This window comes from Bos mutus, chromosome 18 (genome assembly GCF_027580195.1).
Source record: "Bos mutus isolate GX-2022 chromosome 18, NWIPB_WYAK_1.1, whole genome shotgun sequence".
NCBI classification, from domain to species: Eukaryota; Metazoa; Chordata; class Mammalia; order Artiodactyla; family Bovidae; genus Bos; species Bos mutus.
In genome coordinates this window covers 28,306,894-28,333,631 of record NC_091634.1, presented here as the reverse complement: position 1 = coordinate 28,333,631, position 26,738 = coordinate 28,306,894, and the positions used below count along the sequence as shown (strand labels likewise).

Sequence of the window (26,738 nt, the reverse complement as noted above, 5' to 3'; positions counted from 1 at the left end):
ATGCAACTCTGGTCACCAAGACGATGAGGAATAACTTGAAAAAAGCCCTGGGAATCAAAATGATAACCAGTGGACCCTTGGCCCCGGAACCCACCCCACCCACAAGGACACCCACAAGGGGAGGCCCAAACGCACCTACAAGGGCAACTGTGAAGCAACGCAGCCAGTGGCAGCCATCCTCGAAAGCAACCTCGCAGAGGAACCCTGGTGGACGCCTATGAAAAAAAACCCGGCCAACTCCTTCCTCCGGCGGCTCTCGCCGCTGAGCTCTCACGCTGTCACCCATTTCGGCCCACATGTGATCATAAAATCGGGACTGCTAAACCTGTAATAGTTCTGCTTGTTCATGCCGCCTTGCGTAAAAGTCGCGTTACGTTTGCCGGCGTAAACTTACAGCCCTGGACCGCCTCCAGAGGCCTCGCGAGGTCGAAGTTGCGAGGGGAGTTCAGCGCGGCAGCTGAACTACCACCACCACCTGAGCCGGAGTTGGGGCGGCGGCTTCCTCGCAAGGGGTGGGCGGCCGGGAGATGGAGATGCTAGCGGTGCCCGGAGATGCGCGCGGTGCTCCTGGCGGGTCCCGCCCGCCGGAGGGCGGGGGCCGGGGGCCGGGGGCCAGGGGCGGGTGGAGGGGACTCGCGTGGCGAGACCAGGCGCGTGCCAGGAGGGTGCCAGGCGTTGGCTTTTCGCTCCTCCTCCCTGGCAGTTGGCTGAGCGCGGCCTCTAAGTAGGTCGGTGGGCATCTGGCTCACACAAAGGCCGAGCCTGGCCAGGGACGGCAGGAGAAGTTGGGCAGGCCGTGAGAACCTGAGAACTTCACGGTCAGATGGCTGATAAAAAGGGCAAACCCGGGGAACCGGCAGCTGAAGCGCCACCGCCGCAGAAGGGCGAGAAAGACCCAGAGGAGCCCAAGAAAAAGTCAGAGCAGCCCAAGGACGAAGTGGGAACGAGGAAGGGGTGTCGCCGTTACAAGTGGGAATTCAAGGACAGCAATAAAGAGTTCTGGAGTGTGGGGCACGCTGAGGTCAAGCTCATTAGCTTGGTAAGTTGGGCCTGTATCCCTGGGTGGGAGCGGGATGGGATCCAAAGATGGGAGGAAGGAGAAGGAGTTGGCTCCCTGGGGCTCCTGTGGCCTGAGCCCTTTGCCATGGCTCAAAGGGCATGTCTCCCGGCAGGCCTGCCTAATAGGTTCGCTGGTAATGTTCACGGGGAGCACTGTACACCCCCTCCTGACACTCATCATCACCATGGAGATATCCATCTTCATCTTCTTCTTCATTATCTACACCTTCGCCATCCAGAGATACCTGCCCTTCATCCTGTGGCCCATTTCTGTAAGTGAGGGGTGGTGGGGAGTGGCTGAGCCTGGTGTGACATCCACGCGTGTATCTTGGCACTTGAAAAGTGACTGAACAAAGAGATACACCTCATCTCTCTTATTGTGTTCCAGGCATGGGCTTAGCACCTTCAGTCAGGGCCAGAGCAGGGGCAGCTGAAGTTAGGTAGAAAAGGCTTCCAAAAAGCTCAGCTTAAGGGTGGAGGGCCCCTTCCCTACCTGGTGGTCAAAGGAAGAAGTCTGCTTTCCTGAAGCTTTGCTCTCCTTGGCAGCAAGAGGGGTGTAGCAACCAGTGGTTCCTGCCAACCCCTATGCCAGCACACTTGACTGAAAAGATCACTTCAAAGGTACCCTGTTGCCTGAAATCCAAGAAAGAAATCAATCATATAAAATGAGAATTAAAAAGAAAAATCACTTTTAAAGTACCACCAGATCTCCAGTGACTATCCTTGTAAAGGGATGTTAAGCCCAGAAATATGTTCAGCCCAAAGCAATCATTCACTGGAATGGGACTGAGCTGGGCAAGTTACCACTCCCAGACTCTGTTTCTTCATCTGTAACATGAAGACAGTAATACTCTTGTATTAGATTGTTCCTAAAGAGGAAAAATAAAGTGCCTGATGCGAAGACTCACAGAGTTGAACCTTTGCCCATTGGGTAATCACAAAACTTACCTACCTAACTTCCAACTAACCCAAGGTCCCTTGTTCATTGCTCGATCACAGCATGTCTCTAGAGTCCTATGCTCACTGTTTTCACTCACTTTATACACGAAATGGGTTCAGAATGGCCAAGCAACTTGCCCCCAGGTAATTCAGGTAGTAAGTGGCAGAAAAAGAATTCAAACCCAGCTTTATCAGTGGAGTCCAAGTCCCTAACTGCAATCTGTCCTGCCTACTTATTAAAAGTTTTTAGAGTCCAGGGACCCACAGGTCTGGAGAAAAGAAAAGAGGGCCATATAAGGCTCTTGGGAAAGGGATAAGCAGAGGACACATTTCCAGCCAAAGTCCTTGAGAAGATACTGGTAGTTCCCACAAGATGAAAAATCACTGAACCCTGAAAATCCTCCTGCTGTACTTACATAAAACTATTAGGGGGGAAATGTAAACACTATTGATGTAACTGAATGGCTGAATTGGCAAAAGGAAAAAAGGGGGGAAACACACAGATGCCAGAAATGGGAAACAGGAGCAGGGATCTAATCAGCTGCTTCAGTGTGGGTGGAGATGGCCCATGAAGTGTTAGCCCAGGAACTCTGAACATGGATTCTCACATATTCTCAAGTTAAGAGATGCGGCCTTGGTCCTAGGCAAAGTGGAGATTTAGAACCAAGAATCCCACATAAGGCCAGTATCCTGCAAAGATTGTACCCTGACGGAAAAGACAGAGGAGACACCTTTTCCTTACACAGAGGAACAAGAAAGCATACTCATCTCTACCTAAGTTTTCAGTGAGGAGAAACCAAAAAAGACCTTGAGAAATATGAACCTTGAGCCTACACTTTGTATGTGTGTGTACCTGCTAAGGCACTTCAGTCATGTCTGATTCTGTGTGACCCTATGGACTGTAGCCTGCCAGGCTCCTTTGTTTATGCGATTCTCCAGGCAAGAATACTGGAGTGAGTTGCCATGTCCCCCTCCAGGGGATCTTCCTGATCCAGGGATTGAACCCTCGTCTCTTATGTCACCGGCATTGGCAGGTGAGTTCTTTACCACTAGCACCACCTGGGAAGCCCTTTGTATACATTTGGTTTAAGTTTTTCCTGCCTTCAGCCTGGAAACCTTCATGAAGTTTAGAAAACACAGTGCCTGGGAACTGGCATAAAAATCAATCCCAATTTGATAGTATTCTAAAGAAATCCATGGGATTCCTGACAAACAAGTGCAAAATCATAATCAAAGCATAAACAGATCTCACAAGACAGGTTACATTCAGTTCAGTCGCCCAGTCATGTCAGACTCTTTGTAACTCCATGGACTGCAACACGCCAGGCCTCCCTGTCCATCACCAACTCCTGGAGCTTACCTAAACTCATGTCCATTGAGTCGGTGAAGCCATCCAACCATCTCATCCTCTGTCATCCCCTTCTCCTCCCACCTTCAATCTTTCCTAGCATCAGGGACTTTTCAGATGAGTCAGCTCTTTGCATCAGGTGGCCAAAGTATTGGAGTTTCAGCTTCAACATCAGTCCTTCCAATGAATATTCAGGACTGATCTCCTTTAGGATGAACTGGTTGGATCTCCTTGCAGTCCAAGGGACTCTCAAGAGTCTTCTTCAACACCACAGTTCAAAAGCATCAATTCTTCAGTGCTCAGCTTTCTTTATAGTCCAACTCTCACATCCATACATGACTACTGGAAAAACCATAGCCTTGACTAGATGGACCTTTGTTGGCAAAGTAATGTCTCTGCTTTTTAAAATGTTCTCTAGGTTGGTCATAACTTTCCTTCCAAGGAGTAAACATCTTTTAATTTCTTGGCTGCAATCACCATCTGCAGTGATTTTGGAGCCCAAGAAAATAAAGTCAGCCACTGTTTCCTCTGTTTCCCCATTTAGTTGCCATGAAGTGATGGGACCGGATGCCATGATCTTCGTTTTCTGAATGTTGAGCTTTAAGCCAACTTTTTCTCTGTCCTCTTTCACTCTCATCAAGAGGCTCTTTAGTTCTTCTTCACTTTCTGCCATAAGGGTGGTGTCATCTGCATATCTGAGGTTATTGATATTTCTCCCGGCAATCTTGATTCCAGCTTGTGCTTCATCCAGCCCAGCGTTTCTCATGATGTACTCTGCATATAAGCTAAATAAGCAGGGTGACAATATACAGCCTTGACGTATTCATTTTCCTATTTGGAACCAGTCTGTTGTTCCATGTCCAGTTCTAACTGTTGCTTCCTGACCTGCATACAGATTTCTCAGGAAGCAGGTCAAGTGGTCTCGTATTCCCATCTCTTGAAGAATTTTCCACAGTTTGTTGTGATCCACACAGTTAAAGGCTTTGGCATAGTCAATAAAGCAGAAATAGATGTTTTTCTGGAACTCTCTTACTTTTTAGATGATCCAGCAGATGTTGGCAATTTGATCTCTGGTTCCTCTGCCTTTTCTAAATCCATCTTGAACATCTGGAAGTTCACAGTTCATGTATTGGTGAAACCTGGCTTGGAGAATTTTGAGCATTACTTCACTAGCGTGTGAGATGAGTACAATTGTGCGGTAGTTTGAGCATTCTTTGGCATTGCCTTTCTTTGGGATTGGAATGAAAACTGACCTTTTCCAGTCCTGTGGCCACTGCTGAGGTTTCCAAATTTGCTGGCATATTGAGTGCAGCACTTTCATAGCATCATCTTTTAGGGTTTGAAATAGCTCAACTGGAACTCCATCATCTCCACTAGCTTTGTTCATAGTGATGCTTCCTAAGACCCACTTGACTTCATATTCCAGGATGTCTGGCTCTAGGTAAGGGATCACACCATCGTGATTATCTGGGTCATGAAGATCTTTTTTGTACAGTTCTTCTGTGTATTCTTGCCATCTCTTCTTAATATCTTCTGTTAGGTCCATACCATTTCTGTCCTTTATTGAGCCCATTTTGCATGAAATGTTCCCATTGTATCTCTAAGTTTCTTAAAGAGATCTCTAGTCTTTCCTATTCTATTGTTTTCCTCTATTTCTTTGTACTGATCACTGAGGAAGGCTTTCTTATCTCTCCTTGCTATTCTTTGGAACTCTGCATTCAAATAGGTATATCTTTCCTTTTCTCCTTTGTTTTTCACTTCTCTTCTTTTCACAGCTGTTTGTAAGGCCTCCTCAGACAGCCATTTTGCTTTTTTGCATTTCTTTTTCTTGGGGAGGGTCTTGATCCCTGTCTCCTGTACAATGTCATGAACCTCTGTCCATAGTTCATCGGGCACTCTATCTATCAGGTCTAGTCACTTAAATCCATTTCTCACTTCCACTGTATAATCATAAGGGATTTGATTTAGGTCATACCTGAATGGTCTAGTGGTTTTCCCTACTTTCTTCAATTTCAGTCTGAATTTGGCAATAAGGAGTTCATGATCTGAGACACAGTCAGCTCCCAGCCTTGTTTTGCTGACTGTATAGAGCTTCTCCATCTTTGGCTGCAAAGAATATAATCAGTCTGATTTCAGTATTGGCCATCTGGTGATGTCTATTTGTAGAGTCTTATCTTGTGTTGTTGGAAGAAGGTGTTTGCTATGACCAGTGCCTTCTCTTGGCAAAACTCTATTACCTTTGCCCTGCTTCATTCTGTACTCCAAGGCCAAATTTGCCTATTACTCCAGGTGTTTCTTTATTTCCTACTTTTGCATTCCAGTCCCCTATAATGAAAAGGGTGTGTGTTGGGGGGGGGGGGCAATCAAAAATGAATTCACAGTTCAAAACTACAAAACTCATGACTAAGAATCAAGAACCAGCAAAAATAACAAATGGAAGGATTAGAACCCTTAGAATATGAGATAATAAAAGAACTGAAAATAATTTATAATACATTTAAATTATAAATAGAAGGCAATGGCACCCCACTCCAGTACTCTTGCCTGGAAAATCCCATGGACGGAGGAGCCTGGTAGGCTGCAGTCCATGGGGTCGCTAAGAGTCGGAACCCGACTGAGCGACTTCACTTTCACTTTTCACTTTCATGAATTGGAGGAGGAAATGGCAACCCACTCCAGTGTTCTTGCCTAGAGAATCCCAGGGACGGCGGGGCCTAGTGGGCTGCCGTCTATGGGGTCGCACAGAGTTGGACACGACTGAAGCGACTTAGCAGCAGTAAATTATAAATACATAAATAAAAGCCTGAAGAAAAGAATAAGATATTAAGAGGTCAGAATAGACAGATTTTTAAAAAATTACAAGATATAATGTCTAGAACCTGAACATATGGTTATAGAAATAAAAATGTCAATAAATTGGTTAAAAAATATTTAGACAAAAGCTGGGGAAGCAATGAGCCTAAGAATGTGGGAAAATTACCCAGAATATATTACTGATGGATAAAGAGAGGAAAATATGAAGAGAGAAGTTGAAACATAGAATATGGAATGAGAAAGTCCATCATAAACCTAATAGGAATTCCAGAAGGAGACACACAAGAGAATAGAGAATATTCAAAGTGATAGTAACTGAGACCCCTCCAGATTTAATGAGTGACATCACTAAAAATGGCAGAGTAGGACTTTCCCTGGAAGTCCAGTGATTGACTTTGCACTTCCAATGCAGGGGGTGCAGGTTCAATCCCCTGAGATCCCACATGCTGTGCAGCCAAAAAAAAAAAAAAAAGGACAGAGTAGGGAATTCCAAATCTCTGTCCTTCCACTACAGCAATGATTAGGCTTTCAAAAACTGTCAGAATCAACTTTTTCAGAGCTCTGAAATCTAATTAAAAACAAAATGCTTAATGGAGAAAGAAGTTATTGAATTTGGGTAAGAGAATTTTGTAGCCTTATAACTTAACCTGCCTGCCATCCCTCAATCCCCAGCTTGTCAGTGGACATGAAGATAGCCCACATTCCTGACCATATTCCTTGCTGGTGGCAGAGGAAACAATACAAATCTTGTTCCCAAAGAATTAAGTTGTGTGCTTGACCTATCTGGTGGCTCCCTGAAGGACTGGCCAGGGATTTGCCTTTGTGTCACCTGCCTCAGAGTTTTCTCAAGGCTGAAGCAGCCTCCTAGATAACATTTGTTAATAGCATTTAAAGGCATATGTACTAATATAAACCTGGGGCAAGGTTTTCCAAGAAGTAGACAGATCAGAAGTTTGGGAAGGAGACGAATGGGAGAAATAAGAGCTTTGAAAAGCCTCCACCTCTACCAGGTAATCTAGGACAGCACATGCCCAGGAAAAAAAAAAAGAACTAAGCTTTCGTCTTTGCCTGACCTTTAGGCTCTACACAAGCAGCAAGTAAAAACTAAGAGATCTAAACAGCTTGGAGAGGTATTGAAGGAGTGCCCTAATATAAAGCCAATTTGCAAAGACTTGTTTGTTTCCAATATTTAAGGAAATACCCATCAAATAATCTCCTGATTATTAAGCTGATGAAAGACAAAGACATTGGTGGCCACACAAGAGAAAGAATACAATCTTTTAAAACATAGTTTAGGAAAAAACATTAAACATACAAATGACTTTTAACTCACAACAAACAGCAGCAACAAACTCTAGAGGCAATATGGTTTCCAGAGTAACTATATTATTATATTCAAAATGCACAGTTTTCAAAGAATTATAAGGCATGCAAAAAAAGTTTGGCCCATTCACAGAAAATATATATATATATTAATAGAGACTGCTGCTGAAGAAACCTAGATATTGGTCTTACTAGACAAAGACTTTAAATGTCTTTAAAATGCTCAAGGAACTAAAGGAAACCAAGAGAACAATCATGAACCAAATATATAATGTCAGTAAAGAGAAGCTTAAAAAGAAACCAGATAGAAATTCTGGAGCTGAAAACTAATATAACTGAAGTGAAAAATTCACTAGAGCTTTTTAAACAGCAGATTTGAACAGGCAGAAGAATGAATCAGTGAGCCTGAAGACAGGTCAATTGAGACCATTCAGTTTGAGAAACAGAAAAAAGAATGAAGAAAAAATGAACAGAGTCTAACAGACCCATGGGACACCATCAAGCATACTAACATAGGCAGAGTCCCAAAAGGGGAAAAACGAGAGAAAGGGACAGAAAGAATATTCAAAGAAATAATGCCAAAATCTTTCCAAATTTGGTAAAAGATAGGAATCTATGCATCCAAAAGGAGCCAAGTAGGATAAACTCAAAGTGATCCACTCTGAGACACATTATAATCAAACTGTCTAAAGATGAAGACAGGAGAAAGTCTTGAAAGTTATGAGAGAAGTAACTCATCTTGTACAAGGGAGCCTTAATAAGATTAACAACTAATTTCTCATCAGACACCATGGAGACCTGAGGGAGTGGAATGATGTATTTACAGTCCTAAAGGGGGGAAGAAAAAAAAAAACTATCCACCAAAAATTCCATCTTTTAAATGTGCTGTCTGTAATGGGTTGAATTATGTACCCCCCAAATATGGTGATGTCTTAACTCCCAGTTCCTGTGAACATGACCTTATTTGGAAATAAGGTCCTTGCCGATGGTCAAATAAAGATGAGGTTATCAGAGTGGACCTAATCCAATATGACTAGTGTCTTTGTAAAAGGGAGGAACTTGGACACAGATACAGATATAAACAGAAAGAAGACAATGTGAAGAGACACAGGAAGAAGATAGGAAGACAAGACAAGACAAGGAATGCCTCAAGCTACAAGAAGCTGGAGGAGAAGCCCAAAACAGATAATTACTCAAGCATCTTTAGAGGAAGCAGGGCCCTGCATACCTATTTCAGATTTCTGGCTTCCACAGCTGAAACATTAAATTTATGTTGTTCTAACCCATGCAGGTAGTAGTACTCTGTTTTTGCAACCTCAAGAAATGAATACAATAACCTTCAAATTTGAAGTTGCCCTTCAAAAATTACCATTCAGAAATGAAGGAGAACCTTTAAAAATAAATAAAAATGAAGGAGAAATGATGATATTCCCATGTAAACAAAAATTGATGGAATTTGTTGCTGATATACCTGCTCTACAAGAAATGCTTCAGGCCAAAATGAAAGGACACCAGACAATAATTTGAAGCCATAAAATAACACCAGTAAAGGTAACTACATAGGAAATATAAAAGCCAGTATTCTTGTATTTTGGGTTTGTAACTCTTCTTTCTTTTCTGATATGATTTGAAAGACAAATGCATAAAACCATTTAAATCTATGTTAATGGACCACAATGTATAAAGATACAATTTGTGACAATAATAATGAGTTTCTGTGTACTACTGAAGCTCAGCTGGTATCAATGCAAATGAGATTGTTATAAATTTAAGATACCAATAATAATCCCAAGGTGACCACTAAGAAATTAACTAAAATATATAGACATAAAGGAAATAAGAGAATAAAATTGGCACATTTCAAAAAAGTAAATACAAAATAAAGCAATAATGGAGACACTGAGGAACAAAGAAATATGAAATATAGAGAATAAATAGCAAAATTACAGAAATAAGTCATCAGTAACTCTTGAGAGTCCCTTGGACTGCAAGGAGATCCAACCAGTCCATCCTAAAGGAGACCAGTCCTGGGTGTTCATTGGAAGGACTGTTGCTGAGGCTGAAACTCCAATACTTTGGCCACCTCATGCGAAGAGTTGACTCATTGGAAAAGACCCTGATGCTGGGAAGGATTGGGGGCAGGAGGAGAAGGGGACGACAGAGGATGAGATGGCTGGATGGCATCACTGACTCGATGGATGTGAGTCTGGGTGAACTCCAGGAGTTGGTGATGGACAGGGAGGCCTGGCGTGCTGTGATTCATGGGGTCGCAAAGAGTCAGACATGACTGAGCAACTGAACTGAACTGAATTACTTTAAGTGTTCATAGATTAAACTCTTCAGTTGAAAAGTAAAGATTATCAGAATAGATTATATTAAAAAAAAATGTAATTCTACTATATGAGGATCACAGGAGAATTCCTTTAAATCCAAATATACAAATAGGTTGAAAGTGAAAATGGAAAAGGATACTCTATGAAAAGAATAACCAAAAAAAAACTGAGTGGCATATTAATATTAGATTTAATGAGAGACATGAATTCTCAAAGAGGGACCAAGAAGAATAAATAAAAATAAAGCCATACCTAGACATGTCATAGAGGCACAGCTGATCATCAGAGGCAAAGAAAAAAGCAAATCAAACCAACAGAAAAGACAATTTACCTTAAAAAAGACAGCTCAAACTATTAGACTAACTTCATATTTTTCAACAGCAACAAAGTGGCCAAAAAGCAATGGAATAATTTCTTTAAGAGACTGAGGTGAAAAGAGTAAAAGACACAATTAGAATGAGGAAAAAATGTTTCCCTTTCATTGACCCTCACTGAAGGATCTAGTAAAAAACTTCAGGAAGAATGAAATTACACCCAAAAGAAATGTTTGCAGTGTAAAAAAGGAACAGTAAACAAATAACCTAGTAAGCTTGTGGATTGACTTTAAACATTTTGACCAAGGTTGCTTGGTTTTTAAGAACTTATTAATAGCTTTATCGGAGAGAACACTAAACCAAGGTGGATCTAAAGTAGCAGCAACACAATAACATGTAAGTCTATAGTGGTGGCAGATGATAAACGAAAGTCCTTTATTGGGAGTAGCGGTAGACTTGGTAATAATATTAATATTAACATATTGCTATGCTAAGTCACTTCAGTCGTGTCCGACTCTGTGTGACCCCATAGACGGCAGCCCACCAGGCTCCCCATCCCTGGGATTCTCCAGGCAAGAACACTGGAGTAGGCTGCCATTTCCCTCTCCAGTGCATGAAAGTGGAAAGTGAAGTGAAGTTGCTCAGTCATGTCCGACTCCTAGCGACCCCATGGACTGCAGCCTACCAGGCTCCTCCGTCCATGGGATTTTCCAGGCCAGAGTACTGGAGTGGGGTGCCATTGCCTTCTCCATTAACATATTAAAACATAATATTATTTTGCTAAAGAATAGAATTCCAGGATATATGTGTATGTGTGTGTTAAGTCGCTTCAGTAGTGTCCGACTCTTTGCAACCCCATGGACTGTAGCCTTCCAGGTTCCTCTGTCTATGGGATTTCCCAGGCAAGAATACTGGAGTGGATAGCCATTCCCTTCTCCAGGGGATTTTCCCTGACTCAGGGAGAGAACCTGGGTCTCCTACATTGCAGGTCAGATTCTTTACCATTTGAGCCACCAGAGAAGCTGCAGAATCCCGGGATATATAACATCCAACCTGTTGAAACGAAAGGGTAAAAAGAGAATCGAGGGACATGACTCAATAGAAGGTAAAAAGGGGAAAATAAAAAGGAATGTGTTCAGTTCAGTTCAGTTGCTCAGTCGTGTCTGACTCTTTGCAACCTCATTAACCACAGCACGCCAGGCCTCCCTGTCCATCATCAACTCCCAGAGTTCACTCAAACTCATGTCCATCAAGTCGGTGATGCCATCTAGCCATTTCATCCTCTGTCATCTCCTTCTCCTCCTGCCCCCGATCCCTCCCAGCATCAGGGTCTTTTCCAGTGAGTCAGCACTTTGCATGAGGTGGCCAAAGTACTGGAGTTTCAGCTTTAGCATCATTCCTTCCAAAGAAATCCCAGGGCTGATCTCCTTTAGAATGGACTGGTTGTATCTCCTTGCAGTCCAAGGGACTCTTAAGAGTTCTCCAACACCACAGTTCAAAAGCATCAATTCTTCGGCGCTCAGCTTTCTTCACAGTCCAGCTCTCACATCCATACATGACCACTGGAAAAACCATAGCCTTTGCTAGACGGACCTTTGTTGGCAAAGTAATGTCTCTGCTTTTGAATATGCTATCTAGGTTGGTCATAACTTTCCTTCCAAGGAGTAAGCGTCTTTTAATTTCATGGCTGCAGTCACCATCTGCAGTGAATTTGGAATGTGTATTATATGTTAAATAGAAAAAAATAAAATGGTGGACGTGCATCCAAATATATCATAAATGATGGCAAATATAAATGGACTATATCATTCATTTAAAAGAGAAAGGACCCTAAGAATAGATTTTTTACATCACAACAAGGCATGTGGAGAAAGGTTGTAAGAGATAGAAAAAAATTAGAGGAAAATACTAACTAAAAAAAAGCTAATGTAACTTTACCATTGTAGTAAACAAATTTTATGTTTTAAAAACTAAGTATGTCAAGAGGATCACTACATATAGCAATTCTGAACTTGTATGTACCTAACAATGCCTGTGTGCTCACTCAGTCATATCTGACTCCGTGACCCTATGGACTGTAAGCCCACCAGACTCCTCTGTCCATGGGATTTTTCTGGCAAGAATACTGGAGGAGGTTGCCATTTCCTCCTGCAAGGGATCTTTCCAACCCAGGGATCAAACCCACACCATCTTTTGCATTGTGTTCTGCGTTGAGACGTTGTCTTCTGTCTTTAGCACTGAGCCACTGGGAAAGCCCGTATACCTAACAATATAGCTCCCTAAATATAAAAGACAAAAATGAACTTAATTATAACCATAGTGGGAGATTTTAACATGTCTCCTTCAGTAATTGATAGCTTGATCCACTGCTATATATATCAATAGGACATATAGAACCCTACACCCCAGAGTAACAGGCTATACATTCTTTCAGGCGTACTTGAAACAATCACAAAAGTTATCCTCAATGACACCACAATGCAAAAATAAACAAATAACAAGGAACTGATATGATATAGACCACATTCTCTAACTTCAATGCAATATAATTAGAAATAAATCAGTAAAATTTAAATCTTTATGTATTTGGGGGAAATTTAATGGTTTTCCCCAAACACATAGGGATTTAGTTACATGTAGTATTAGCAAATACTATCTGTAGAATGCAGTTAAGCAATCCAAATTCAAGTCTATATACTGAGAAAAGAACAATGAAAATTAACAATTCACATATCTATATGTGACAAGACAAACCAAAAAAGAATTATGAAGGCAGTGTCAAAGAGCTAAAATTAATGAAATAGGAAACAAAGGTCCTATTATTAGTGAGGACTAATAAAACCAAAATCTATTTCTTTGAAAAGACTAATAAAGGAGATAAACCATAAACCTCAAGAAAAAAAGAGGACAAAGAAAAATATTAGTATAAAGAAGAGGTTTTAAAGATCGTAGGGAAAATATGAACCTTTATGCCAATAAATTGGAATATAGAGTTAATTTCTCAGAAAATATATGATGTATGTCGTGGTCCAGGTGCGGGTTGGAAAAGAATTTCCAGACATGAGACAGAATGAGAGGGAATGGGGAGGGAGGTGGGAGGGGGGTTCAGGATGGAGATCACGTGTACACCTGTGGGGGATTCATGTTGATGTATGGCAAAACCAATACCATATTGTAAAGTAATTAGCCTCCAATTAAAGTAAATAAATTTATATTTAAAAAATAAAAGATTTTTAAAAAATTTATTAGAGTGGGAGATGCTGTTAGAACAGTGGACCAGCTCAAGGGAGAACCGACATTGAACAGGAATCTTTAGTCCACTTTTATACCCAGGGTACCAGGAGTGGGATAGGGGTCTTGTGGGTCATTTGCTGATTGGATGAGGCACGTATACTGGTGGAGTAAGAGTAAGGTAAATACCTTCTCCATGTGTGGGATAGGAGGGGAGACAGGTTACACTGCTCAGGAGGACCTGAAATCCATTAATAGTTACAACATGGGGGAGGGAAGGACGATAAGAGTCTGGTTTTTCCGTTCCTGCGTTCCAAGACCCTCCTTGGTTTTAGATAAAACCAAGCAGATGCTCTTTGGTCCTTGGGTCACCACAGTGTACAAAAATTGACTCAAAAAGAAATAGAAAAATAGGTCATAAAGCAATTCACCCCTGTTTTCATCTGGCACTTATTAAATCTTTTGATTTATGTGGAATCGTTTGGCAGATGGTGTGAACCATGGCTCCAGCTTGGTATCCTGATGGCTTGCCAACTATTTCACCCTGTCACTCAGTTTATTCATTTATTGAACAGTACAACTTGCCCCTCTGCTGATTTGAAATGGCATTTTTGTTAGATGCTAAAATCCCACATGAGGGACTCCTTTGGTGGTCCAGTGGTTAAGAATCCATGCTTCCACTGCAGGGTGCATGGTTTTGATCTTGTCAGAGAACTAAGATCCTGTATGCCACATGTAGCCAAAAATAAATTTTTTTAATCCCATATGCAGTTGATTTTTAGACTTCATATTCAGTTCCACTGGTCTGTCCCTTTTTTCTCTTTAAAAAATGGCGGGGGGGGGGGAGGTTTATAATATATTGTACCATCTGGTAAGGCTTTGATCTTAAAACCAGACATGATAAAGAAAGTAAACTATAGGCATATATTATTTGAGTATAGCAATAAAAATTCTCAATAAAAACACTAGCAAACTAAATCAAGCAATACATAAGCAAGTAGTGCACCATGACATCATGACCAAGCAGGGCATCTGCCAGGAATATAAAGGTGGTTTCATCTCAAAGTTCTGTTAACATAATTCACCATCTTTGATTTAAAGGAGAAAACCATTTAATCATCTCATAAGCTGCAGAAAAATTATTGAGTAATATTCAACACTACTTTTTGAAAGCCACTTAGTAAACCAGGAAAAAAGGGGAACTTCCTTAACTTAATAATAAATACCTACCCAAGCCTAAAATGAACGTTGTATTTCATGGTGAAACCTTAGAAGCATTTCCTTAGAGATGCCTACTATCCCCACTTCTATTCAACATTGTGCTGAAGATCTTAGTACAATATGACAAGAAGAACAAATGGTATATGGATTGGGAAGGATAAAAAAACTAGCATTACTCACTGATAATATGATTCTCTACACTGAAAATCCAGGAGAAGGCAATGGCACCCCATTCCAGTACTCTTGCTTGGAAAATCCCATGGACGGAGGAGCCTGGAAGGCTGCAGTCCATGGGGTCGCTAAGAATTGGCACGACCAAGCGACTTTCACTTTTCACTTTCATGCATTGGAGAAGGAAATGGCAACCCACTCCAGTGTTCTTGCCTGAAGAATCCCAGAGACAGGGGAGCCTGGTGGGCTGCCGTCTATGGGGTCACACAGAGTCGGACAGGACTGAAGCGACTTAAATAAGAAGACACTGAAAATCCAAGAGACTCAAATTACTAGAACTGATTGAGTTCCACAAGGTAATCAGAAACAAATAGTGTTCCTGAATACCAGCAACAAATAATGAGAAAATGTGGTTTTTCAAAGAAAGCACTTAAAGCAGTAACAGAAACTATGGGTGTCTGAGAATAATAAACCCGTTCAAAGACTGTAAAACTTCATGTGGAGATAACAACATTTTGTTACTGGACATAACAAAAAAAAATCTAAGTAAGAGAAGAAATATACCACAGTCACAGATGTGAAGAGTTACTCTCATAAAGATGTCAATTTCATTCCAAAGCAGTGTCCACATTAAATGAAATTTCAGCCTAACAGAGGTTGTTTGTGGAACTTTTCAAGATGATTCTTATGGAAGAATAAAGAGAATTACAAGGATGGACCCACCCAAGGAGATATTGGAGTAAAGCTTTGGTACTAGCTCAGGGGTTGACAAAAAGACTAACCAAATTGTAATGGATTGAATGTATGTGTACCCCAAAAATTCTAATGCTAAAATCCTAATCCTCAATGTGCCTATACTTGCAGATGGGGCCTTCAGAGTGGTAATTAAGATTAAATGAGGGGCTTCCCTGGTGGCTCAGTGGTAAAGAATCTGCCTGCCAATACAGGAGACCCAGGTTTGATCCCTGGTCTGGGAAGATCCCATATGCTGCAGAGCAAATAAACCTGTGCACAAGAACTATTGATCCTGTGCTCTAGAGTCCACGAGCCACAATTACTGAGTCCACGTGCTGCAACTACTGAAGCCCACGTGCCCTAGAGCTCCACAACAAGAGAAGCCATCACAATGAAAGCCCACGCATCACAACTAGGGAGAGTAGCCCCCACTCACTGCAGCTAGAGAAAAGCCCACGCAGCAATGAAGACTCAGCAGAGCCAAAAATAAATGTCAGTCAGTTCAGTTGCTCAGTCATGTCCGACTCTTTGTGACCCCATGAATCACAGCACGCCAGGCCTCCCTGTCCATCACCAACTCCCGGAGTTCACTCAAACTCACATCCATCGAGTCGGTGATGCCATCCAGCCATCTCATCCTCTGTTGTCCCCTTCTCCTCCTGCCCCCAATCCTTCCCAGCATCAGGGTCTTTTCAAATGAGTCAACTCTTCGCATGAGGTGGCCAAAGTACTGGAGTTTCAGCTTTAACATCAGTCCTTCCAATGAACACCCAGGACTGATCTCCTTTAGGATGGACTGGTTGGACCTCCTTGCAGTCCAAGGGACTCTCAAGAGTCTTCTCCAACACCACAGTTCAAAAGCATCAATTCTTCAGCGCTCAGCCTTCTTCACAGTCCAACTCTCACATCCATACATGACCACTGGAAAAACCATAGCCTTGACTAGACGGACTTTTGTTGGCAAAGTATAAAACTATTTTTAAAAAATAGGTTAAATGAGATCCTAAGCATGGAATCCTGATCTGATAGGATTAGTGTCCCTATAAGAAAAGATAACCAAGACCTTGTTTCTTTCCCTTCCTCTCCCCTGCCCTCTTCCCACTTCCTCTCCACCCCTACCTTGCCCACCACAGAAAGGCCACCTGAGAAAATGGTGAAAAGGCAGCCATCTGCAAACCAGGAAGAGTCCTCACCAGAAACTGACTTTGCTAGCACTTTGATCATAGACTTCTAGCCTCTGGAACTGTAGGAAAATAAATGTCTGATGCTTAAGCCACCCAGTCTGTGGCATTTTGTTATATGGCAACATGAGCAGACTAATACAGGTATTAAAAAGAGAGAGAGAGAGAACCCAGAAATATACCTATATACATATGGCAGCTTTGCATATGACACAGGTGGCATAACACAGCTGAATGGAGTATTTAATAAATGTTCATTCTTGCCTGGGAAATCCCATGGACAGAGGAGCCTGGCAGGCTGCAGTCCAAGGGATCACAAAGAGTTGGACACAACACGACTGAACACACACGCACTTGGGACCATGAGAAAAAGAGAAAAAACATGTATATCATTAAAATTAAAACTTTTACAAAAGAGGACATCATAAAAATTTAAAAATAAGCCCATAGAAAAATGGGGCAAGGGATATGAATAGACAGGAAACTCCAATGTCTAAAACAAGTTTTTAAAAACACTTCATTGGTAACCAGCGATCTGAAAGGTAAAACAACAGGGTACCATTTCAACTCATCAGATGGGCAAAGAAAAATAAGACTGGTAATCCTAGGCCTTGGCAAGGACATGGGAAACAGGAACCCCTATATGTTTGTGGGCATAAGTGAACACTGACACAGGTCTTTTAGAGAAAAGCTTCACAGCACCTCAACAAGGAAAAAATGTTCATCAGAGGCACAGACAAAAGTGTTCACTGCAGGCATATGAAGGCAATGGCAACCCACTCCAGTACTCTTGCCTGGAAAATCCCATGGATGGAGGAGCCTGGTAGACTGCAATCCATGGGGTCGCTGGGAGTCGGATACGACTGAGCGTCTTCACTTTCACTTTTCACTTTCATGCATTGGAGAAGGAAATGGCAACCCACTCCAGTGTTCTTGCCTGGAGAATCCCAGGGATGGGGGAGCCTCGTGGGCTTCCATCTATGGGGTCGCACAGAGTTGGACACGACTGAAGCAACTAAGCAGCAGCAGCAAAAGGCAGAAGTACCCTAATGTCTCTAGTTTGGTTTATTCATACATTAGCTAAAATTAATGAATTCAGCCTCATTCATCTCAATCTCATCTATTTCTCAAGATGGGTAAATCTCAAAAATTCAGTTTAAAAAGGACATGCTATAAGATACATCTTTTATTGAAATTTGAAACACAAAATACTATATATTTTTTATGAATATATAATATGATGGTAATCCAAGTCTATGCCCGACCAGTAATGCTGAAGAAGCTGAAGTTGAATGGGTATATGAAGACCTACAAGACCTTTTAGAACTAACACCCAAAAAAGATATCTTTTTCATTATAGGGGACTGGAATGCAAAAGTAGGAAGTCAAGAAACACCTGGAGTAACAGGCAAATTTAGCCTTGGAGTACAGAATGAGCAGGGCCAAAGTAATAGAGTTTTGCCAAGAGAACGTGCTGGTCATAGCAAACACCCTCTTCCAAAAACACAAGATAAGACTACACATGGACTACGCCAGATGGTCAACAGTGAAATCAGATTGATTATATTTTTTGCAGCCAAAGATGGAGAAGCTCTATACAGTCAGCAAAACAAGGCTGGGAGCTGACTGTGGCTCAGATCATGAACTCCTTATTGCCAAATGCAGATTTACATTGAAAAAAGAAGGGAAAACCACTAGACCATTCAGGTATGATCTATTCAAATCCCTTATGATTATACAGTGGAAGTGGGAAATAGATTTAAGGGACTAGATCTGATAGACAGAGTGATGAACTCTGAACAGAGGTTGGTGACATTGTACAGGAGACAAGGAATCAAGACCCTCCCCAAGAAAAAGAAATGCAAAAAAGCAAAATGGCTGTCTGAGGAGGCCTTACAAATAGCTATGAAAAGAAGAGAAGTGAAAAACAAAGGAGAAAAGGAAAGATATACCCATTTGAATGTAGAGTTCCAAAGAATAGCATAGAGAGATAAGAAAGCCTTCCTCAGTGATCAGTACAAAGAAATAGAGGAAAACAATAGAATGGGAAAGACTAGAGATCTCTTTAAGAAAATTAGAGATACCAAGGGAACATTTCATGCAAAATGGGCTCAATAAAGGACAGAAATGGTATGGATCTAACAGAAGCAGAAGATATTAAGAAGAGGTGGCGAGAATACACAGAAGAACTGTACAAAAAAGATCTTCATGACCCAGATAATCACGATGGTGTGATCCCTCACCTAGGGCCAGACATCCTGGAATATGAAGTCAAGTGGGCCTTAGGAAGCATCACTATGAACAAAGCTAGTGGAGATGATGGAGTTCCAGTTGAGCTATTTCAAACCCTAAAAGATGATGCTATGAAAGTGCTGCACTCAATATGCCAGCAAATTTGGAAACCTCAGCAGTGGCCACAGGACTGGAAAAGGTCAGTTTTCATTCCAATCCCAAAGAAAGGCAATGCCAAAGAATGCTCAAACTACCGCACAATTGTACTCATCTCACACGCTAGTAAAGCAATGCTCAAAATTCTCCAAGCCAGGTTTCACCAATACATGAACTGTGAACTTCCAGATGTTCAAGATGGATTTAGAAAAGGCAGAGGAACCAGAGATCAAATTGCCAACATCTGCTGGATCATCTGAAAAGTAAGAGAGTTCCAGAAAAACATCTATTTCTGCTTTATTGACTATGCCAAAGCCTTTAACTGTGTGGATCACAACAAACTGTGGAAAATTCTTCAAGAGATGGGAATACGAGACCACTTGACCTGCTTCCTGAGAAATCTGTATGCAGGTCAGGAAGCAACAGTTAGAACTGGACATGGAACAACAGACTGGTTCCAAATAGGAAAATGAATACGTCAAGGCTGTATATTGTCACCCTGCTTATTTAGCTTATATGCAGAGTACATCATGAGAAACGCTGGGCTGGATGAAGCACAAGCTGGAATCAAGATTGCCGGGAGAAATATCAATAACCTCAGATATGCAGATGACACCACCCTTATGGCAGAAAGTGAAGAACTAAAGAACCTCTTCGGAGAAGGCAATGGCACCCCACTCCAGCACTCTTGCCTGGAAAATCCCATGGATGGAGGTCGCTAAGAGTCGGACACGACTTCACTTTCACTTTCACTTTTCACTTTCATGTATTGGAGAAGGAAATGGCAACCCACTCCAGTGTTCGAGCCTGGAGAATCCCAGGGACGGGGGAGCGTGGTGGGCTGCCATCTATGGGGTCGCACAGAGTCAGACACGACTGAAGCGACTTAGCAGCAGCAGCAAAGAGCCTCTTGATGAAAGTCAAAGAGGAGAGTGAAAAAGTTGGCTTAAAGCTCAACATTCAGAAAACTAAGATCATGGCATCGGTCCCATTACTTCATGGCAACTAGATGGGGAAACAGAGGAAACAGTGTCAGACTTTATTTTTCTGGGCTCCAAAATCACTGCAGATGGTGACTGCAGCCAAGAAATTAAAAGACGCTTACTCCTTGGAAGTAAAGTTATGACCAACCTAGACAGCATTTTAAAAAGCAGAGACATTACTTTGTCAACAAAGGTCCATCTAGTCAAGGCTATGGTTTTTCCAGTAGTCATGTATGGATGTGAGAGTTGGACTATAAAGAAAGCTGAGTGCTGAAGAGTTGATGCTTTTGAACAGTGGTGTTGGAGAAGACTCTTAAGAATCCCTTGGACTGCAAGGAGATCCAACCAGTCCATCCTAAAGGAGATCAGTCCTGAATGTTCATTGGAAGGACTGATGTTGAAGCTGAAACTCCAAAACTTTGGCCACCTGATGCAAAGAGCTGACTCATTTGAAAAGACCCTGATGCTGGGAAGGGTTGGGGGCAGGAGAAGGGGGCAACAGAGGATGAGATGGTTGGATGGCATCACCGACTCAATGGATATGAGTCTGGGTAAGCTCCATGAGTTGGTGATGGACAGGGAGGCCTGGCATGCTGCAGTCCATGGAGTCGCTATACGACTGAGTCACTGAACTGAACTGAGCTGAATAGAGAGGAAAATACTGCTATACATCTGGGAAGACTACCCATAGACTTGGAAGTCATGCAAAACGCAGGGACAGGTATGGAATGGTGAGACTGGCTCATCCCACAAAGCTTTTTTGCTTAGGGTTTGTTTTTTTTTCTTTTTGTTTTGAGGGCCATGAGGCAAATACTGCAAGACATTAACATCTGTTTAATCTCAGTGGATCATGGCCGGTGGAGGTGGGAGCAGGGTTGGGCTGTTCTATAATTTTCTGTATGTTTGCAATGTATTAAAATCCACAACATTGAAGAGGGGGAAAAAAGGCCTGAGACAAGGTGGCCAGGGAAGGACAACCCACAGAAAATGGCATCAGAGAAATCAAGGGGAAAGATGGCACTGCCCAACTCTGCAGGGTCAGCCACTGCCCACAGGGTTAAAAGGACGCACAAGCTCTGGGCCTCAGGAGTGATGGGGGAGAAAGCCAACTTGCTGTGGCCCTGGTTCGGCCAACTCTGAGTTAAATCTGGCTGTGCCAGGGAGCCACAGTGGGTGGTACTTGAGGGGAAGACAGCATAGGAGGCAGCCCTTTTGCTCAAACTGGCAACATCTGGACCTTGTCAGGATAGGGTCATGGAAACAGATATGGAGCAAGGGCAGGACTGCAGCCACAAGGGATGGGAAGGAGGGTGGATGATGAGGAAGTGATCTGGCCTTACAAAGGCTCAGGAAGGAGTGGGCAGAGGGTGAAGACGTCGCTGCCAGGCTTCCAGCCGCAGGATCACAGTCCAACAGAACCTCCTGTGAGCAACCCAGCCCACCCTTTATTCAGAAAGAGGCACTGGCCCGGAGAGTAGAAAGACGTCGTGTGTTGCAAATTTATTTAAGTGAGCATTGGAAGTGGGGAAAAGCATAGCTAAAAACATAGCCACCAAATGTGTGATTTCACAGGATAGCAGCCAAGGCAGCTCATAATGGCAGTTAAGCATCCTGGACTTTGTGTCTCAACTCAGAGTCCAGCAACTCAGAGTCCAGCTGTTGAAGTACAGATATGTCCCCCTAACCCACTATACATTCATCTTCCTATATACCTTCCTATATCATCTGACCCTGGTGGCTCAGGTGGTAAAGACTCTGCCTGCAATGCAAGGGACCATCTACAATGCAGGGGATGATGTGGGTTCGATCCCTGGATCAGGAAGATCCCCTGGAGAAGGGCATGGCAATCCACTGTAGTACTCTTGCCTGGGAAATCCCATGGACAGAGGAGCCTGGTGGCCTACAGTCCATGGGGTCTCAGAGTCGGATACCACTGGGCGACTAACACACACACATTTTAGATGTGGCAGAAGTTTGGAAACGATTCCCTTTGGCGGAAGCGCGGCCATTTTAAAAACCATTCCCCTTGGCGGAAGCTAGACCAGCAGGTGTTGAAGGGGCCTCAGCCCTGTTGAGAGCTGACTTATCTCTCCCATGCTTTCAGGATCTTCTCAACGACCTGTTTTGCTGTGGTTTCCTCGTGGGGGCCGCGGTCTTTGCTCTCAGAAGTCGGCAAACAGTGCCAACGAACTACCTTGCCGCTGTGGTGAGTCTTGCACATTGGGCTGTTTATTTGCTCAGAAATCAGCACTTCGGGAGAACAGTTATTTTCCCCGAAGGAAAAGACCCTGTTTTCACAAAATTTTGCCATCCAAGCAAAGTCTGAAAGTAAAGTTGGTGTTTCTCGTGGAAAAGCCATTTAAATAAAGATGATGTCCAGGGAGCCCACCTAGCTAATGGTTTCCTCTTCAAAGCAGCCTGCGGACCCCAGAGCAAAGGGCCCCACCCAGGCCGGGTCTGCAGAGAAAAAGAAAATGCGCTGAGGTGACCGACAGAAGGGATGGGGCTCAGCTGAGGAAGCTGAAGCCAGCGAGTGGCGGATAGCGGGGCAAACCGGAAGTCTATCTGGGATCTGGCAGCGTGAGGGGTTGAGGGGAGGGTTAAGCCTCAGCGACTGATCATGGAAGCCAGGAAGGAACTCTGACATTTGGAAGGAAAAGCCCCCAAGTAACGAGGATTCTTTTGTTTCCCAGGTCTTTTTATGTGTGGCCGCCCTTTTTGCTTTAGTCGACGTTTGTCTTCAAAAGAAACACTTCAAAGGCAAGAAGATCAAAAGGAATGTGCTGGTTCCTCCACCACCAAAGGAGCCTGAAAAGCCAGTGGCTGAAGTAAAACCAGTGGATGCAGAGAAAAAAAAGGCAGGAAAACCAAAGGAAGCCAAGGCAAAGGGGGCAGCAGGGGCAAAGGGAGGCAAGAAGTGAGGCGGAGGCACACGTTGTCACAAGTGGCTGGGCGTCTCACCACAGAATGTTTCCATTGTCTGGCCTGTCTTCTCTCTAGAATGGTCTTCTTATCCATTTCAACCACCATCTCTGATTGGAAAAGAAATCTCTTCTTAAATGGATTTTGAAAACCTTAAAGTTGACGTAATGGTTATTTACATAACCGTTCAACATTCATTCAACAGGAGTAGCCAAACGTTTTGGTATGGAGGGCAAGGCTGGAGGGGGGCCCAAGGATTTGGGGGACCAGAAGTGTGGGTGGCACCCACTGTCCACACAGCCAGCCAGAGTGGCCAAAAGAAAAGCAGAGACTGGAAAACAAAAGGCTGCAGTTTGTTCACAGTGACCTTTTCATGTCACATTTCTATGCATTTCAGGAACAGGGAAAAACAGAATCAACTCTGCAGGGTCTCTGCCCAGAGAGGAAATAGAAAGCAAGAGGCATTGGCAGAAAGTGGTTAAAACCTCTGGAGGTGGTTCTTGCTTTCCCTGTGTCAAAATATTATCAGGCAACACAAGATGGTAAAGCAACTATCCTCAAATTAAAAATAGATTATCAATAAATCCAGACTAAAAGAAGAATAAGATTGTCAAGGGCAAAATAAAAATAACCTGATTTTTTAGGACTTGAAACTATAACTAAAGCGCAAGTGCCTGGAAGGAGATGAAAATGGCAGAGAAGGACCCTGAGCTCATCTCCCACTAAGAATACATCAAACACACATCTATAGGTGGAGCAGTCCTCACTGAAAACAAGCTGGAGACTGGCAAAAAAGATTCTTCTATAACCAAAGCCGTAGAATAGATCCACACAGTGTTGGCTAGAAGGGAACAGAAGCAATGGGGTCAGGACCCATACTCCTGGGAGGAGACACAGAAGAGGGAGGAGAGTTACATGGGCTCAGAGGTTCTCTCTGAGGGATGAGCAGTTCAAACCACATATGGGGGCACCCCAACCCTGGGGTGTGATACCAGGAGTCTCTATTGTTGTTCAGTTGCACAGTCGTGTTTGACTCTTTGTGACTCCATGGACTGCAGCATGCCAGGCTTCCCTATCTTTCACCATCTCCTGGAGTTTGCTCAAATGTATGTCCATTGAATTGGTGATGCCATCCAACCATCTCATCCTCTGTTGCCCCCTTCTCCTCCTGCCCTCAACCTTTCCCAGCATCGGGTCTTTTCCAATGAATTGGCTCTTCACATCAGGTGGCCAAAGTATGGGAACTTCAGCTTCAGCATCAGTCCTTCCAATGAGTATTCAGGGTTGATTTCCTTTAGGATTGACTGGGAATCTCTATAGCAGGTTTGAAAACTACTGAGACTAACAGAAAGACTAAGTAGGGGCTTCCCAGGTGGCTCAGTGGTAAAGAATCTGCCTGCAATGCGGGATACCTGGGCTAAATCCCTGAATTGGGAAGATCCCCTCGAGGAAGGCATGGCAACCCACTCCAATACTCTTGCCTGGAGAATCCCATGGACAGAGAAGCCTGGCGGGCTACAGTCCATGGGGCCACAAAGAGTCACACACGACTGAAGTAACTGAGCACACACACGCACGTGAGAACCTAGACCCCACTGGTGAAGAGCACACGCATGCTCGCTTACTCCCAGGAGCAAGGCAAAGGAAGCAGACTGAAACTGCCCAGAGCTCTAGCTGGGTCCCCACAACCATCCTTGTGTGTGCCCCCACCCACGATGAGCCCCTACTCCTGCCCCTCTTGCTTCAACACTCCTCCCCTCTGGGATGAAGGTGTCAATACTGGGATGGGAGAGACGGTACCCTTAGAGGGCACCTGAACTTCAGGGCTTCTGCTCTAGTACCTTGGGACCCTCTCCGACCCCCGAGTAGGGCAGTGTCAGCCACTGAGCAGAGAAGCACTGGCTTAGAGTGGGCTCTGGCTCTGGCCCCTGCATGTCCAGCCTCATCTTCCACCAGGATGACAGCTGACAGCACACCCTGGGGAAAGACAGGCCCTGTGCTCATTTCAAACCCAGCTCTCCCGTCAAAGCCACTGGGCACACAGAGTTTGCATAGGGATGCTCCTACACAAGGACACTCCTTCAAGATCAGAATGAGTAACTGTTTCACCTAATTTCATAGAGACAGAGAAACTTAAGCAAATGAGAGACAGAGGAATTTGTTTCAAGTGAATAAGGGGAAAAAAACTCTGCTGTAATAGCACAATAGCACAGGAAACTCTACTCAATACTCTGTAATAGCCTATCTATATGGGAAAAGAAGCTTTAAAAAAGTGGGTATATGAATATGTATAACTAATTCACTTTACTGTATACCAGAAACTAACACATTGTCAATCAACTATACTCCCATAAAATTAAAAAAAAAAAAAAACTAATGACACAAGGATAACTTACCACCTAAAGAGTTCAATGCATTTGTTTTTTCAAAGCATTTGTATTAAGAGTGCTATCTGAATCAGGGAAAAGAATATATGAATGCAGAACTGTTAACAAGCAACTAGAAAATATAAAGAACCAGTTAGAGCTGAAGAGTAAAATAACTGAAATGAAAAACACACTAGAAGGAATTGACAGCATGTAGGTGATACAGAGGGACACATATGTGGTCTGGAAGGTAGAAAAATGGAAATAACCAGAATAGCAAAAATAAAATTTTTTAAAAGATGAGAATAAGGGACCTCTGGGATAAGATCAAGCATGCTAATATTCACAGGAGGAGAAGAGAAAAAAGGGTTAAAAAAAAAAAAAGATGAAATTATGGCTAAAAACTTTCCAAACCTGAAGAAACAGATATCCAGGTTCAGGAATCACAGAGTTCCAACAAGATGAATCCAAAGAGACCAACACCAAGATATGTCACAATTAAAATGGCAAAAGTTAAAGACAGTTCTAAAGGCAGCAAGAGAAAAATAAAGACTCACACACAAAGAAACCCACTCAAAAGTCTACCAGCTAATTTTTCTATAGAAATATTGCAGCTCAAAAGGGAAGTGGCATGACATATCTAAAGAGCTGAAAAGGAAAAAAACCTACAATTTAGGATTCTCTATTGAGCAAGATATCATTCAGAATTGAAATTAGAGTATCTTCTTGCACCATATACAAAAGTAAACTCAAAGAGGACTTATCTGGTATCCCAGTGGTTAAGAATTTGCCTTGCAATGCAGAGGACATGGGTTTGGTTCCTGGTCGGAGAACTAAGGTCCCACATGCCACAAAGAAACTAAGCCCAGGCACTGCAACCACTCAAACTGCCTGCCTGCCTGCCTGCAAGGAGAGATCCTGAATGATATAATGAGGAGCTGCTTGCCACAGCTAAGACCAGACACAGGCAAATAAATATTTTAAACAATAGATAAACTCAAAATAGATTAAAGCCCTAAATGTAAGACTGGGAACCATAAAACTAGAAGAAAACATGTGCAGAACACTCTGACATAAATCATAGCCGTAATTTTTTTTTTTTTGATCTGTCGCCTAAGGCAAAGGAAACAAAAGCAAAACCAAGTAACTGGAACCTAAAGCTTTTGCACAACAAAGGAAACAATCAACAAAATGAAAAAACAACTTACTGAATGGGAGAAAATATTTGCAAATGATATGATCAATAAGGGGTTAATATTTAAAGATATAGAAACAGCTCATACAACTCACTATCAAAAAAAACAACCTGATTTAAAAATGGGAAAGACTAGAGATCTCTTTAAGAAAACTAGAAATGCCAAGGAAACATTTCATGCAAAGATGAGCACAATAAAGGACAGAAATGCTATG

The 26,738-nt window shown here is 42.8% G+C and overlaps 1 protein-coding gene across 1 annotated transcript; it reads left to right on the top strand.

Annotated features, from left to right (window-relative positions):
• Positions 1 to 823: 823 nt before the first annotated feature.
• On the top strand, positions 824 to 22,961 carry CMTM2 (CKLF like MARVEL transmembrane domain containing 2). Its single transcript, XM_005896578.2, has 4 exons — positions 824 to 1,039; positions 1,173 to 1,331; positions 22,145 to 22,246; positions 22,734 to 22,961. The coding sequence occupies exons 1-4, from the start codon at positions 824 to 826 to the stop codon at positions 22,959 to 22,961; spliced, it is 705 nt and encodes a 234-aa protein (XP_005896640.2).
• Positions 22,962 to 26,738: the final 3,777 nt, after the last annotated feature.

What these genes read in the sequence shown, in the direction of transcription:
- CMTM2 (XM_005896578.2), top strand. Translation starts at nt 824, where the DNA reads ATGGCTGATAAAAAGGGCAAACCCGGGGAACCGGCAGCTGAAGCGCCA. An exon ending in AGGTCAAGCTCATTAGCTTG is followed by an intron (nt 1,040 to 1,172) that starts GTAAGTTGGGCC and finishes GTCTCCCGGCAG; the next exon opens with GCCTGCCTAATAGGTTCGCT. An exon ending in TCATCCTGTGGCCCATTTCT is followed by an intron (nt 1,332 to 22,144) that starts GTAAGTGAGGGG and finishes CCATGCTTTCAG; the next exon opens with GATCTTCTCAACGACCTGTT.